Source organism: Psittacula echo (genome assembly GCF_963264785.1).
Source record: "Psittacula echo genome assembly, chromosome: 2".
NCBI lineage: Eukaryota > Metazoa > Chordata > Aves > Psittaciformes > Psittacidae > Psittacula > Psittacula echo.
Window position 1 is genome coordinate 41,463,780 of NC_137737.1, and position 17,377 is coordinate 41,481,156.

Here is a 17,377-nt window from a genome sequence, read left to right on the forward strand (position 1 = left end):
GGAATATTTAACAAGTCGTAAGTTACAAAAAAAAACCATTTTCCTTTTTGAAGTTACTGGCTATTCACCTACACAAATCTTTCCCTGCCTTCAAAAGCTTACCTTTTTTGAAGTAAATGTGTTACTTTTTTTATAAAAGTATTCAATCATTTTATTGTAGTTTATTGAGGTTCAGAATTTTCACTGTCTTAACAACATTATGAAATATGGCAGGATGAGAAAATCACAATCATGATAGTCATTAAAGGAATACCAATTCATTATTCCTCTACAGTGAGTTATACTACCATAAAGCAAAATGTAACATAATTCAAGTTAAAGTCAGACATTACTGGGACTACACCAACAGCCCAAGCTCGTTACTGTTCTGCCAAGAGCATAGATTATAAAAGTAAAAAATACAGTACCCTTTGAGGAGTTTTCTCATCTGTTTCCATTTTTGATGACATTCTTTGAACTTGCTTATCTGGAAACAGGAGGGAAAAGAGAAAACCCATGAAATTACATGCCTACATTAATATATTCAAAGTGTTTCCTTCAGGTCAGTCTCTAAACACAGCGGAATGCACCAGGGATGAGAGTCCTGCAGAACTATGACCTTCGCCACTGCCCTTGACATTCACAGCCTTCTTCCTGCTGTTCAGCCGGCTGGTCAGATAGAGATGAAGTAAGTTCAAGAGCCAAGTGTGACTGAGTACCCACAGCTTTTCATTAATACTTACTCTGGATATCCTTGCTGTTAGTCACAGCCAATACAAAGTGGTTTAGCAGGTGGTTCTTTATTGCTCATACAAAACTACCAAAAGATAAGAAGCACCATTGAATCGGATGATAAACAGGAATTGGGAATACTGCCTGTGTCAAATTCATCTTGCTACTGCTAAAGGTGATACCAGGTCTAATCTATGCTAACATAACAAAGCTAAACAGTCAGATTCTACCCTATTGCTGTAGTTTCCAGTCCTCCATTAAATATTTTACCCTGGCAATGAGTGAAACGAGAATATGAGAATATGAGAAGTAACCTGCAGGTAAAGACTCTGCATTGTTACTTAACAGGAAAAAACCTCCTTTAAAGAGCTATAATATAGCAGAGGTATCAAAAGGAGTAACATCTTAGTGGAGAGAAACTGATTGTGTCAGAAACTTCCCCAGAAACACAAAACTAAATATATGAAGAAATGCACATTCAGACACTTTGTGGAAGCTCGAACACTGCTCTAGAGAGACAGTTGCTTTTAATACAGTTCCCTTAAGATAAAATAGTAGAACATAATTTAAAAATATAACTATTTACATAAGACACTTTTGTATTTCAGTAAGTTTACAGCATGTATCTGTCACAAAATATGAACTCAATCCACATTGCTATGCAGTATTAGAAGTCTCAAAAGCCTCAGCAAATATTCCTTTGTCATAAATTAAAAATATGTAAATATATGCATTAAAATTAGAATAAATATGTATGAATTTCTCCACAAATACATAGAAAATTAGCATTCAATACCAGAAAAAATCCACAGTCCAGATATAAGTCGCCATCCTTCTGAAGTGTGTTAACAATTCTGACTTTACTGACACTTCTTACATGCTGCATGTAAACTAATCCTCTTGCTCTAACACTGGCTTAAAGTTTTACCTAATAGGAATTTTTCCTTTTCAGAGCATTTCAGAGCATTTTTGAGATGAGAAATCTCATTGTGCAGTTTAAAAACCTCTTCTTTGAAATCCTCATTCTCTTTTTCAAGCATTATTTTTTTTCATGGTCATCATCTTCAAAGACAACCTGAAAGATTGCGATGCCTTGAATTTATAAGTAAGGAATCAGAGATTTAAATATGCTGCACTGGTGTAATATTATACAACACAGTATCATATAATTTCTGAATTCTATTACAGAGTCATATTATGAATAGAAAAAAGTCGAGACTCTAAATAGGTCTCCACTAGAAGAAAGGCTGCAGTACATTATATACAAAGACCATAACACATGGGGACATTTTATTGACAGGAATAATGCATATCATACTGTTTGTGTGCCCTCATCATTCAGGTCAATTTATTATGGAGGCTGTGTCCAGGAAGGCAGCTGGGGCCTATCCACCCACACTTCCCCCCGTGTTTATGAAGTGCTGTCCGTAACTAGGCAGGCAGGAGAGACTGTGGACAGGCAACACCAGGGGGTTGCAAAGTGCATGGCTAAGGAGGGGGGCTTGTTGCCTTTGTGCCATTTCTCAGTGACAGTGCTGCCAGTGTCATGAGGAGCACATCACATGTCAAAGCGGTGAAGTTTTCAGGCTGGGAGCCGCATGGAGTCCATCAGGCCTTCTGATATCAACACAGTTGGTTTTCTACTTGGTGTCGGAGCCACCCAGAGGCAATTCATATTCTGAACATTAACATGGCTTTGCATGCCTGTCACACATAGACCGTGCAGGGGTTTAATGCTATTGAAGACTACGGTTTAAATCTCTATGCAAACAGTGATTACCTTGTAAGAAGGTTCCAGGATAACATGCAACAAAAGACTTTAAAGTTATAGTTTTAGTAAAGCAAACTCATTTACATTTTTATTATGCGTGTCCTTTGTTTAAATCTTGCCACATCCATTATGGAAAAGACTTCTTATGCAACTGAAGCTTATTGGGACAGCTACTCTTTTTTTCTTGTTGGTCTCAAAGCTATTGAAAACATTTGAATATATTGTCTTATGGCTGTCTAGATTTTACTGCCACATATTTCTTTTAAAATTACAGAAAAGCTTTCAGAGCTGGCAGAGATCTTTATAGTAATACCAGAATATGAACTAACTCCCAAAACCATTTAAAATATTAACACAAAAGAGGAGAGTCAGGCAGCGGTTGCTTTGCTTGCTAAGGAAAATTTAGGATATTGTTTGCTTTGCTTGGTAAAAATATGAACTCTTTTTAAAAAAATTACTTCAAAATAACAATGTTAAAGGTCTTCAAAAGTAAAATTCTGAGGTTTTCAAGGGTCACATAAACTTAAACTACAATGTATTGATGAGTAAAATTTAGTCCATAAAATTAGCTGTTTTTCCTCAAAAAAGCCATTTTTGATTTCCAATTTACCAGAGCACATTATCAATGCACGTAAAGTTTTAGCCACAGAGTTTTCACTGGTTGCATAAAAAATCATGTAAATAAAACGCAAGCGCTTTGGAAAGTAATTCATACTAGGTTGTGGTTCCCCTTCCTTTACTGAAGAAAGAGTAGCAGTTTACATAAAGATCAAGTATGATTGACAAAAATGTTACTTTTAATAATGTAATTTTTTAATAAATTCTAATGAAATACTTCAAGAGTATTGAATTCTGAACAGTCTTTATGCAGTAACAGATTTGAAATTAATCCTCTGAGGCAATTACTGATGAGCGCATGCTTTTATTGAAAACTTTTACCAAACCCTGCAGACAGCTGAGCACACTCTGGGGAAAACAGCAGTGTTAAGGCAACAGCACATGAAGTATTTAAGTAATTAGCTAACACTCTGCTCTGGCGGTGCTCAACCCTAAACCACTGCAAAACCAACTCAGAATTTCAAAAGACCTTTTAAATAACTGTTACAGCTCTTAATAGGCTTAAGCATTTGTGCCTTTGCTCTGGCTGTATTTGAGCATCAACAGCGGATGCTCAAAGAAGAACCTTTCCATAAACAAAACGGTTTTAATTAATCCTGTTTTAAATGGTACCCAGCTATAAGTGTAACCATAATCTGTTACTGTTTTAAGGAAAGGATGGAAAACCCACAAAAGCCATTTTCTTCACAAACTTGTGCTTTGCCCATTACTCAGATAACCTTTAGCTCTAGCTCCACTATCTGCTGAACCCAAGAACTGCAAGTAATTAACTATTCAGTCTCCTGCTGCAATGAGGACACTCATTAGCAAAATGAACAAAGGGACAGTTTTCTGTAGCTACAGTCATCTGTTACACTTTGAGTGGCAGGTTTTGTAGCAATGTTCTCTCTACCATCTGCCCACAGCGGTAGCGTTTGGCTTGCTTAAAGTGGGGAACTTCTAAGTTGTAAGAAAAAAGGGCTGGAGGTTGGAAGGCAATTTTAACACAGCTTTTGTAGGAGGCTTCAACATTTCTCACCTTTCCTGTTTTATTGCCTTCATTCTAACAGTTTTATTAATTTAAGTGAAAATATGCATATTTTAGCTGTAATAAATTCTACTATATATTTGCTGAGGTTTTGTATTGTAGACTCTTAGGATTGCTTTTCTAGTAAAACTAGTCAGATACGCATACATAATTTGGAATATAACAAACTTCAACTAGATTCATCCACTCATAGTATTCTAGCCAAACAGGTAAAGGTGAGAAAATATAGCTATTTATTATGCAGTAGAGAAATACACATTTCTGTTTGATACCCTGCAGTATTTAACATACACTCAAAATAATCAATTGGCTTTTTGAATAACAGTTATGATTTTTGCACTCTTATTGCAAAGAAATATAATGCAAGTTACTAATGCTCTCCTGTGACATGAAGAAAGTATTTGAGCATATTGTAGTTAAAATTATAAACTGAAGTTGTTACTGTTGTTGATTTACCAGGAATTTGCTTGAAAACTAATTTATTATTGAAAATCTGTCATCCAAATTACTGTATACCTTTCCATGTCTAAGCTGTACTTTTGGCATTTAAAGTCCACATTATGTACACCACGAGAGGGTGCAATTGTACAAGCTGTCATGAAAAACAGTCATTTACAAATCCACCAGTTTTGAGTTGCAAGGCAAATGACCATTTCGATATTTATTTACATTTATTGTTATTATCCATAGTGTGTTACATTGGTATAGACATAATTTTAATGTACATTTCAAATAAATGCAGTTTAAGGTCGAACATGGGAACCCCTAGTGTGGTTACTGGTCAAGTACAAGTCTCTACTTCTCAGTCACCTGTTATTACACCGGCATCTTCAGTTGAGCTAATGCATATTTTCTGTAAGAGCTTCCAGTCTTGAAGATTTCAGGAGATCCAGATGCCATTATTCCTTTGACAATATGCTCTATCAGCAAGCATTCTCATAGAGGTTTCATCTTGTAGCTGCTGTGTTTGATTTTGTCATCTATGGAGGTCTTTAAAATGTAACAGAATGTAGGCAACGGCCCAGAAGGGACTGACAAATTATTACTGGCCTAAATAGCTCCATTTACCTTTTCAAGGAATGTCAGAGCTGAAAAAAAAGATTAAAGACAGCACAGCTTTGGAGAGAAAACAGTCATTTCATTGCAAACTCCCTGACAGAACAGCAAACGTTTCTGGTTTGTTTAAATGCAGACCTCTTGGAGAAGAAGGTGGTGATGACAATTTTTTGCTGTATGGATCAGCTAAAGATTGCACAGATTCTGAAGCAGTCCTTGAAGTGGAGCCTAAGGATGAAGGGTTAGCTAGCCAATTTGATATTGTATATTGCAACCAGCCTTCTCTACTGTCCCTTTTTTCATCTGCTCAGAAACAGACAAAGATCAATCAGAGATTTTTTGTTAATTGTTGTTAGAATCCTTCTTGTGACTTGGAGAGAGACTGAAGTTGTCATATACAGCACCTCTTAAGAGAATGCTGTATAAACCCCAAACCTCAGCAAACATCCGTAAGTCCTCTTCTTGGCAAGGTATTCACATTCTGTAATTAACAGATTTAAGCTGAGTTTTTCAATTTGGGGCATGCTCTTCAGCTCTTAAGAATGTTCTTATTTTTCTTGTTCAGTTCCCTAACCGTGCTGGTCCCTAACTAGGACTAGTACTCACAAGCGTCCAGAGATCAAGTATCTCCTTACACTTATCTAATGACTGAAGAATTACATCAGCTCTTTTAAAAATTGTTGTGAACTATGAGTCTGTGTTCACTTGCCAAGTGTATTCCTGACAATAGCTCTATAGGTATGGGCTACATTCGTTGCTTCTAGAGGTATAACACAATTTTCAGTGGACCCAGTGTACAACAGGTTGCTGCAACTGCCATGTGCTGTCATTCCTTACCTAGCACTCTGTATTGCCAACAAGCTTAATCGGCAGTGTTTTAATTTAATCCCAGGTCACTGATGAAGGATGTGGAACCTTTATTAATTATTACAGAACTTTATTAAACAAACAAGACCTATACAATGTTGATTCCTCATTTACAGGTAGCTTTTGAAACCTTTCATTGTTGAACAGGAGCTTTGCCAAAGGAAAATGTCTTTGTCTGGTTCATAAATTATGCAAAGTGCAGGACCTGGACAGCATCCCACCCTACTGGAGTTAAAAGGACAAATGGCAACAGTAGATATTTACTCTACAAGCTCCACAGTCTATGTAATTAATATAAATTTGACGGAAGTTCTTGAACTGAAGAGAAAAATTCACTGCTGTGTTTCCTGGTTTTGCACTTTAGGCAAAGGACCTCATCCACGTGTGCCTACCTCAACCTGAGGTCTCAAACTAAAGCCTTTTGTGAGCTTCCTACCCCTTAATGGAAGATCAAAACCCTAAATTTTAAGGCATGACATACCTTACCATAGCATATTGAATACTATATTTTAAACAGTGCTACTAAATCAAACACATTGCAAGTCTTGACTTGACACATACCACTGTATTCTACCAAAACAATGAAATCAGCTTTGTTGAAAAGCATTTTGTATAAAGCCTTTAGTGATGATTAAGAAACCCCATATTATGTTTTCCATTATGTTAACATATCTAACATAAACAGGGCAGCAGTATCTGGGGGATCCCTGGATCTAAGCTATCTGGGTTTCCTCATATAGAATAGGTGCTCTCTGTAAACATGTAAAACCCTTTCTGAGTTTAATAAATCATAAACTACTCACTAACCTGCGATACAAGCACCTTGTTCTGCCCCCTCCTACAGGCAGAACATCTTTTTGAAATTGCCCCCAGGATTTTCACAGTACTAACGATTCTACAATTTTTATGTAAGAGTAAGCTCATTCAGTTGCAGACACTTCCTTTGCTCCCAATACACTAAGATTATTTTGCTCTTAATGGTACCATTTATAGTTCTTTATTTGATACATTGTCCATTTTACATCCTTCAAAACCTTCTAATTATATTAACTGCTGTATTTTTTCCCACATTTGTTATATGTTCCTTTAATTTCTATAATTTACTAATGTCACTTTGCCATGAAACTAAACCAGGACTTTAGTAAAAGCTGTTCTATTCCTTGACTGTAAGACTCATGGTCACATAACACTTGTTTTCTTAGAGACTTCAGCTTTTTTGTTCGTATTATTGTGTTTAGATTTTAAGTCTCAATGAGTTTCCTCACCAGTGTAAATCAAGCTTCTGAAATATTTCCTATATGTTCATAAACTCTCCCCTGCTTGCATACATAAATGTATTCACATACTTATGGCATAAGTTATTAACTTATTATTCGCCTTGGCCTCACCTTGAGTACTGTGTGTTGTTCCAGGTCCCACAATTCAAGAAAGATGTGAAGGTACTCAAATGCATCCTGAGGAGGGCAACAAAGCTGATGACAGGGCAGGAAGAAATGTCCTGTGAGGAGCGGCTGAGGACTTTGGGCTCGTCAAGTTTAGAGAAAAGGAGATTGAGGTGTTTCTTTTACAGAAGGACACTAAGATGATGTGTGGACATATGAGACAATTACGTTTCTCATTTGAAGACAACAGACTGAAGAAATAAGACAGTTCTTAGCCATTATAATTGGCTATATATGAGTGTATTTGGGTGGGAAATACAACTACCAAGTCACGGTCAGACTATCAATGATATAAATTTGTGTCACATTAATAGAGTACTACAAATTATTGTAGTCAAAATGCTTACAATAGCATAGGATAATCCCAAATAGCATTTTAGTACTTTCCCAACCTTATGTTCCTATAAAATTAATCACATTAGAAATATACTTTGTTGAATGTGTTCAAAGATTTCCACATCTGGATAACGAGTTTATGATATCTTACAGAAACATGCCATTTTAGTCCTTTCCCCTGCCCCCCAGTTTTTTTTTTCTTTTTGAAAGCTACACAATATTTTTTGTAATCTGAACACACCATAATGCATATTTTACATTTGAGAGTTCTGTTTGAAAAGAAAATTTTACTGTATCTGACATTTCAAGTGCTTAAACAAAAAAGTGTGCTATATCTTATACATAATCTATAACAAAAAAATTAAAGCACACATGAGAAAGGAAATTTGGAAAAAATCTGCATCTCCTATATATTTTAAAACTTTAAAGAATGTATTTAAAACATGTAAGAAGTAAAATAAGAATAAGAAGTGAAACAGAATAAATAGAACTAACTATTAAAATGTTAACTTTGCATTATGGGCATTTATTTGTGCACCTTCTTGATTGCACAAGCAAAGTGTTTAAATTGCATTAATGGATAAAAATGAGCACCTGCAATGGGTGATTTAATTCTGATGTAGTCAAAACAGAAAAATAAGTTGTTCAAAGAAAAACAACATGTGTGGCCTCCCATTATACAGAAAAGTCTTTCCAAGGTGGTGTACTATCTACAGCTGGCCATTAGGAAACATTAAGCTTAAAAGCCTGTTTGAGCTTTTCTTCAGGGGTATCTAAATTAAGTTATTTTCCAAGATGAGGTGATTAAATATTGGTCAACGTCTTTAAAATATTAATATTAGCAAAAATGACTCTCTTGTTTAATACGTTAACATTTACAGCCCTCGCTGAGGAAGTGAAAGAAAGTAGGATTCAGTTATTTCCTCACCCACAGCAAAGTCAAACTCAGCTCCTTCCTCAGAGCACCCTACCGACAAAGGTACACACATGCCTGGGACAGGGCGAATCTCTACCTGGCTGCTGAAGCTGGACCAGAAGAACCCGAGAGTAATGCAAGATCTTCCAAAAAGAAAGCAAAAGGAACCTGACCCTGCAATCCTTGGGTGAGAACACTGCCACCATTCACACCATAAAATCCATAGGCATTTTCACCATGGAGTCATGACATGAACTGGATTTAGGAAAGAAAACTTTTCACACACAAATGAAGTTTGAATTCTTGTAGATGGCCTATGCAGCAGTCCATGGTTACACGTAGACACTCTCATTTTAGCTAGTCACACTTTGCTTTCTCAATAGCTTGAGGAGATTTAGTTTGAAATCAGATCAGTCTAGAGGACAACTCAGTTCACCCTTAAGTAGGTATCTAAATCGAGTAGACGAACTGTGTCCTAAAAAATACCTATTCCTCTGCCTTGACTATCAAGAAAGCAAGGTCAGCACAGCTGCATCATAAACATGTCTACATTACTGATGAAGTGTTACAGGAGATAGATGTTACTCTCTTAATTTCTCTCTAGTGACTACTTCCCAACATAAGTGTTTCACTATGCAATTTTTAAAAGGAACATACATTTTTTTTTCAAATAGTCTATATAGTCTACAGCACACTTTTAACTCTGCTTAAAAGATTAACAACAATTCTGCTTAAAACATTACAGTGATTGCCAGGAAGACTCCACAATTCTCATGAACCTGCCCTATTTTACACTTGGTTTTGGAGCTTCAAGTGATGGTGCTACATATCATTATCCAGGAAAGAAGGAAGAACAAAAGTAAAAAATTAAAATTTTTACTCTCCACATTGTCTTCTCAATAAATCCTGTAGTTTCTTTTCTTTACAGTAGCTATACTTTCCTTTACTGTTAAAGCCTCACTTTTGCCTTCCAACCACCCACTTCAAGCTATGCAACATTCTTGAAATGCATATCATCTTCTGTCACTTGCTCAGTGTTTTCAGCATCCCGATCTCCTTTTACATCTTATTAAAATTCCTCAGCCTCACAGTTCCACATATCTTTTCTGTGGACTTTTCTTCTTTGCTTCACATTTCTCTATCCTATTCTTTGAAACATCCACATGATTAATGCTGGTTTGAACTCATTCACAAGTGCACCTGTTCTTCTGTCCCTTCAGATGCCCAGGAGATCATTCATTCTGTAAAAAACACATTCCTTTCTCCTTTCAGGATTCTCTATGATTTTCTATATACTGTATTATACAGTAGATGCTGTTAAAATGCTGGACACAATTTCTACTACATATCTCCATTTGACTTTGCTATGTAAACCCAATAATAGAATAATTATAGCTAAATATTTTTACCTGATAACTTTCCCAACTATCCAAGTGAGTAAAGTAATTGAATATTTTTCTTTCTATTTCTTTTTAATATTGGCTTTGAATGCGGGGAAGAAAGATGAAATTTAGGTTCCATATTTTCTAAATTGGATTATTTTTACTGTACCAGTTACAGCCTGAACTCGTTAAGAAAGTTTGTGGCATAGTCCCTAGAGGGCAGTAGAAAGCCACCTGGAGCGCCCAGGATTGGTCATAATTCTCTATCCGGTAGCCTAAAAGTTCAATTACCAAATTTTCAAGGCATTTTCATTTTTTATGGAATGAAACAGCATTTTATGTGAATTATTTATTATGTTTCTGCCTCCTAACAGACCCAATCACAAACTGTCAATTAAAGCAAGTTCTCTTTATTTGCTATGAATTAGCATGTTCATTTGATTGACTACCCTCCATAACATGGAAAAGTAAGTACTGAGTGCATATGTGGGTCTAATCCTACACTGCTTGAGTATTTTATGGTCAATTGTTTTTCACTTGTCAAGAAATTAAAAACTGCAATTTTTGCTTTCTTTCACTGGTATCTATAAACATATCTCATCTATGTTGTACTAACTATAATGTTACTCGTCTAAAACTATACTTGAGTATGCAAAACTGCATAAACTATGTCACAAACTTTCTTATTAACGATTTCAGGATGCAATTGGTATAGTAAAAATAATTCAAAGTAGAAAGTATGGAATCTAAATTTCATCTTTCTTCCGCCACATGCAAATGGAGCATGCACTGCAAAAACTCAGTGTCTGTTAGTCAATCACTTATGTATTTACAAAGATTTGAAGCCTGCTCTTCAATTTTTTCTTCATATTGTGCTTGAATGGTGCTTTTGTAGATGAGCAAGTCTTGCTGTAGTGAACAAGCTAAAAATGAAAATCTTAGTATTATTTATTTTCATACATAAAGTAAGCTAGTAAAAAGAAAAGTACAACTAATCCAGTACTCTGTTTGAGATACTGATGGCTAGATTAACTCGCCTTAACAAGCATCTAATGCATTTTTACACCCTATGGTATACTCTTTGGTCTACAACAGTCACTTTGGTATGGGTCTCTACACGTCAGAGCTCACAGTTTCATGTCTATGCCTTAGATATCTTAGGCTGTCAGTGGGAGTTTCTATCTGCAAAGTAAACCACCTATATTTAGGTGTCTACATAAGAACCAGGTGAGTAAGTTTCTGTTACAGGCAATAAAGTCAATGGAACTCGACTCAGTTGTTCATACACACATGGTTTACTGTCAGATGAGGTATGAAAGACCTCTTATGCAGGGCTGACAGACATGATGGAGGGCTAAGGGAAACCTGTCCCTTTCTGAAACCAGAGACAGACCCAAGTAGCATGTTTTTAGACATCTCCACTGACTACAAAGACAAATCTGCACTCATGATATGGGAAGTTCAGATGCCCTGCTCAGACAAAAATACCCCCATGAGACACCTAAATGTCGGTTTCTTAATCTGTGAGCTGATTCTCACACCAAATAACAAATTTGACTGCTAAATAAAGTCTTGGGGAGCCTTCTATAATGAAAATAAGAAATACTGAACTATAATGTTGTCTGATGAAATTAAGTAATTATATAAGAAAACTATAATTACTTTTGCAGAGCAAAGCATAAATTATAAAAAGGCACCAAAATAAACATGTATTGCTGTGTCAGAAGTATCAATGACATCTTTGCAATGTTTGTTGTAAGCCCCACTCCATTTTATCACTCCTGTGGATGACAAAAATTTCAAACTGACATTAAGAAAACTATTACTCATGAAATGGAAGATCTGAATATACAATATTAAGCATATATTTCACTAGTCGCAAGCAAGGAAAGCATAATGAGAACGGACCCTTCATTTAAATAGACCTTGATTACGGTGTTCTCTGTTAAACTAAACCCTCCTCCTCCAAACCTCAGTAATGCATACTTTAAAGATATTTGGATTCAGTATTTGACAGGCAGAGAATACTTATGCAGGAAAGATATTTAGCTTTCTTAAGAATTAACTAACTTAGGAACACTCAAGTATCTGACAGATGGTAACTAGTCAGATTCTGCAAAGGAGACCCACACATATGTATCAATACAGATATCAAAATGTACACCCAGGAATGATAAAAAATTATTTATAAACCCTAATTCAACATTCTTAAAGTATTTTACAGTAAAAAGAATAAAAAATATGTGCATTTTAGGAAGAAGTGACAGAGGAAGTGTTAAAGGAAATGCATTCTGCTTGACACTGGCTCAGATGAGCAAAATACTCTGAAGTCTTTCAGAGATGTGAGGTAGAATGAGATATTGCTTCTAAAATTAGTATCAAAAGCATTTCATTTAATTTTAGTTCTGACGTCTTTATATGCCATCCAAGAACTAAAAACAAAACTGGGGTTGTGCTTTTTTTTTGTTGGTTTTTTTTTTTTTTTTTCCCCCATAGGAAATCAACCTTTTCCCACACATTATTTTATATTCCAAAGCACCTTCCTTTATAATTTCTTACACAGCAAAGGGATAGATAAAACCCCCTCACTTTGATGGGACAGATCTCCCTCTGCAGGTCTCTAGAGGAACCCGTCTTCCTTTGCAAATTGCTGCGGTATTTACATTAAGCAGACTGCATCGTACCTTCTTATCTTTTTTTGTACATTAAGCAATGTTAATCCCTACATATTTTTCTGATTCAGATAACCAAGTAATCCAGTGTCCAATTCATCTATCAATAGTTGTATATTATTCTATTTTGAAAACAGAAATTTACATAATTTAGCTGAAATAGGTATATGAAGACAGCCAAAAAGCCAAAACAGATTCCTCAAGAATGACACAAAGCAAAGATGCCAGTGTCAAAAGTACACGTTCTATAGCATAAGGAAGGCTCCGTTATGATATTTTCCTAATTTACCCTGCATAGCAACAGCTAGCTCCTTTAATTCTAGTATTCCTTTGATACCTGTTTGCTTAGCATGATCAGTGCTGTAATATCCTGGTTTTTAAATCATTTGAAATGCAAAGCCTGCAAAACCAGACGGACTTGAAACAAAAATTACTTGCAATATTACATTACTTGCATTAAGCTAAGTCTTCTGTTAAAAATAGAAATTCAGAGGCAAAGTGCCTATACTTTTTATCATTTCATTTGTCTGACTTTTTAAGAGAGAGAGGAATTTAAAAGAGTGTAATAAAACACATTTTTTTTTCTATGCTAGTTTCATGAAGACTTTTTTTATTCAAATAACAAATAACAAAAGGTTAACCAACACTAAACATTAAGGAACATAAAAGAAAATGCTAAAGAAAAGAGTGTGTTCTGTAGTAAATAGGCTGTTTTCAGTGTTCTGTAGAAAAATATGTCAGTTCAGAAATCCTGGACTGTAAATTTGGTTAGGAGCTAGATTTTCTAACTCACTGGTAGATTTGCTTATTTTGATACTATACACAGTCTAAAAGACAGTTAATATTGTTGCATTTAAAGAAAACGTTGCAACATCGGATTGTTAAAAACATAACATTTGACCCTGTTGAAATTCCTTTCTGCTAGAAATAGAGGGGGCCAGAAAATTCTTGCCCAGCTGTCTAATTAACAAGTCATTGCAACTGGGCAAATAACATTCAGTCAGAGGTGGTGTGAAGACCTCTTTATTTTGCAAGCTTTTAGATGTATTCCAAGTACTCGCAACCCAGAAAGCCAACCGTATCCTGGGCTCCATCAAAAGGAGTGTGACCAGCAGGTCGAAGGAAGCGATTCTGCTCCTCTATTCTGCTCTCGCAAGACCCCAATTCCAGTACTGTGTGCGCATCTGGTGTCCTCAACATAAGAAGGACATCCAGCTGTTAGAGCAAGTCCAGAGGAGGGCCACGAGGATGATCAGGGGACTGGAGCACCTCCCGTATGAAGACAGGCTGAGAAAGTTGGGGCTGTTCAGCCTGGAGAAGAGAAGACTCTGGGAAGACCTCATAGCAGCCTTCTAGTACCTGAAGGGGACTTGTAAGAAAGATGGGGACAGACTTTTTAACAGGGCCGGTTGTGACACGACAAGAGGTAACGACTTAAACTGTAAGAGGATAGGTTTAAACTATATATAAGGAAGAAATTCTTTACTTGGTGGTGAGCCACTGAAATGGGTTACCCAGAGTGTAGATACCACATCCCTGGAAATATTTAAACCCAGGTCGGATGGGGCTTTGAGCAACCTGGTCTAGTGGAAGGTGTCCCTGCTCATGACGGTGGGGTGTGGAAGCGGATGATCTTTAAGATCCCTTCCAACCCAAACCATTCTATGATTCTATGTGAAACTCCTCACTGAAGCAGCTCTGTACCCAGCTGTAAGGCTTCCCTGTAAGATTCACAACTCAGCCAAAAAGTCTGAATTACCATGGGTTATATTTAATTTAGTGCACAAAGAGATACTTTCAATCACAGCACAAGCAGATTCTTCCAAAGCAGAAGTGTATACAAGATACCATCTTACCCTTGTCAGTCCCTAGAACAGCAGCAAAACACAGGCAACGTTCTCAAATAGGTAAATCAGCTATTTAGGTGAAAGCTCAGTGTGTAACCGCCCCAAGAGCATTACCAAGAGCAAAATTCAGGACCTTCTGGTTTCGCTTTCAAAGCACCGTGAATCGGAGCCCCCTTAACAACATCTGGTGTCACTCCAGAACGACCGGGAACCGCCCTCGGCCCCTCCAGCTGTAAAACCAGGCGGGATCTTCACGGAACGCAACTCTTCCCATCCAAGCCAGGCTTCACCCAGCAGCCGCCGCCGTCGCCGCCAGGGGCAGCCTGCGGCGCGGCGGGACGCCAGCTCAGGCCTCGGCGCCCCGCCACCGCTCCTCACGGGTGCTCGGGCTCCGGCTTCCCCAGCAGCACGGCAGCGCCTGCGGAGCCGGGCGGAGGACCCAGGGCCGCGGCCCGCTCTCCCCCTACCGCGGCGGGACTCTCACAGCCGGGGGGCAGCCCCCGCGGGGAGGCAGCCCCCCGGGGGGCAGCCCCCCGCGGCCGCTGCTATGGAAACCGGCAAGCCCCGCACGCCGCGCTGGCCGGAGCCCGGGCGACGGTGACACTTCCGCGCGGGCGGCAGGAAGTGACGCGTGGCGCCGGGCCGGGCGGTGTTGGGGTGCGTTCCGTTGGCGGCTCCGGTGTGTCTCACGCAGGGGCTCCGTCATGGCCGCAATGGGCGCTGCTGCCTTCAGCGGCCGGCCCGCCCGCCCGCCGGGCGCAACCCGCACCGTCTGGTTCCTCGGAAACGTCCCCCTCGGGAAGCGAGTTCGCCCGACTCGAGCTTCCCATCTCCCGGGAGGCAGAACGCTTTTCTTGCATTTATCCCCTTTGCCGCCACTCAGCTGTTGCGCCACAAGCAAACTCAGTCCCTCTTAGATGTTTCTCTTACTCAGCACGCGTTAGTCTACTGCAGGAACCTTCCCCACTTTCACCCAACCTTACAAGCATCAGGCTTCCTACTGAAGTTGAAAGTGCTGTTAAGTTGAAAATACAAATGGCCAGAGCCTCACTGGAGAGCAGTTACCTGAGATCATGCACTCAAGGTAAATTATTATAGGGTTAAGAAACATTTTCCGTACATAAAGTTCTGAGAAAATAATATAACATGGCACCCAAATGCAGTGATTCCCACCACACATGGACCATCCCTGAACTTCATCTACCTGTCCCTTCTCCAATCTGAAAACCGAGGTGAGATGTTCATATGGGCTTTTTAAGCTACATAAGAATGCGCAGAAAATGTGGAGGAAATAGTGGCTGAGGTGCTGGAGGTAGAAGAAGAAATCTTGAGCAGTTTATGACTGCAGGCTAGAAGAAGCTGATGTCAAACATAAGCCATTATGAGTGGCCTGTTTGCTTTCATTGTGATAACAAACCTTGGCTTTGACATTCCAGTTTTTACATTGGGAGGCAATAGTGTGATGACCAAAAGCTATGCATGATTTTCTCATAACTCTTCCCTAGCAGAAGTCCATCAGAGAGTATGGGCTAGCTGGAAAAGCTATAAAGTTATGAATTAGGTTTTGAGCCTTTCAGTATCTGAAGGGGGCCTATAAGGATGCTGAGGAGGGACTCTTCATTAGGGACTGTAGTGACAGGACAAGGGTAACGGGTTAAAACTTAAACAGGGGAAGTTTAGATTGGATCTAAGGAAGAAATTCTTTACCGTAAGGGTGGTGAGGCACTGGAATGGGTTGCCCAGAGAGGTTGTGAATGCTCCATCCTTGGCGGTGTTCAAGGCCAGGTCGGACAGAGCCTTGGGCAACACAGTTTAGTGCGAAGTGTCCCTGTGCATGGCAGGGGGGTTGGAACTACATGATCTTAAGTTCCTTTCCAGCCCTAACTATTCTATGATTCTATGATTCTGTATTTGATATGTTGTGCTCTTTGACCTCAATAGTTACTATTATTTACACTAAAAATCAGTTCAACTTTGCTTAAGCTCAAGTTACAACTGCAGAGATAGCAAGCATTTAATATCAAAAATCACATCAGTGTGGCACAACTCTATAAATATAGAAGCAAAATAATGATTTATCTACTAGAAGCTAAGGATTTTTAAAGAAAGTGACTGCTTCTAACAGAGTTGAATTTTGCTAAGATTAACACCTATGTCTGTTCCTTGTGATACATAATTTTTATGGACCAGGTTACAGACTTGGTTTCCTTTACTCAAAAGAGTAAATCACCATTTGCAGTATTTGGAGTGGTGAGCATTGAGAAAACCACTTCAACTTCTGTGAATCTACAGAATGAGGGATTCATGTGGCTTTATTTTCAAGTATAAAAATAATTTTATTAATTGCTCCTTTTGTGCAGCAATGTCTTTATAATAGTGCACAAATGTTACTTAAATGAGTACAAAAAGTCACATGCTGAGTAATAATTTAAACTGATACTTGTAACCCAGGTATTCTTCTCAGGTGTTATCTTTCAGTTAGAAAAATGGTAAAGGTAATTGAGTGAAATGCAGAAATTGTTAATTGGCTTAAAAAGACCATTTGTAAACCCGGTATTTTAGGTCCCATTCCAACAGTAATAATGCAGAGAAGATTGTATTTTGGTTTGGGAAAAAGTCCAATTTGCCACTGGATACATGGAAAACATTTATTAACATAAGCTGTAGCGTGAAATGGCAAAAACTGCCACAGAATTACATCCAAGCTTTTATGACGTGTAGGAATCAAATTG

The 17,377-nt window shown here is 38.1% G+C and overlaps 1 protein-coding gene across 1 annotated transcript; it reads right to left on the reverse strand.

Moving 5' to 3' along the window:
• Nucleotides 1-354: 354 nt before the first annotated feature.
• Nucleotides 355-13,982, reverse strand: LOC308216915 (uncharacterized protein C10orf67 homolog, mitochondrial; the record flags this gene model as incomplete). The annotated part of the gene is given in 6 exon segments (XM_080609619.1): nt 355-466; nt 1,640-1,751; nt 1,754-1,803; nt 13,088-13,169; nt 13,171-13,198; nt 13,972-13,982. Coding segments are annotated over 6 exon segments (366 nt in total). The 3' UTR covers nt 355-383.
• Nucleotides 13,983-17,377: the final 3,395 nt, after the last annotated feature.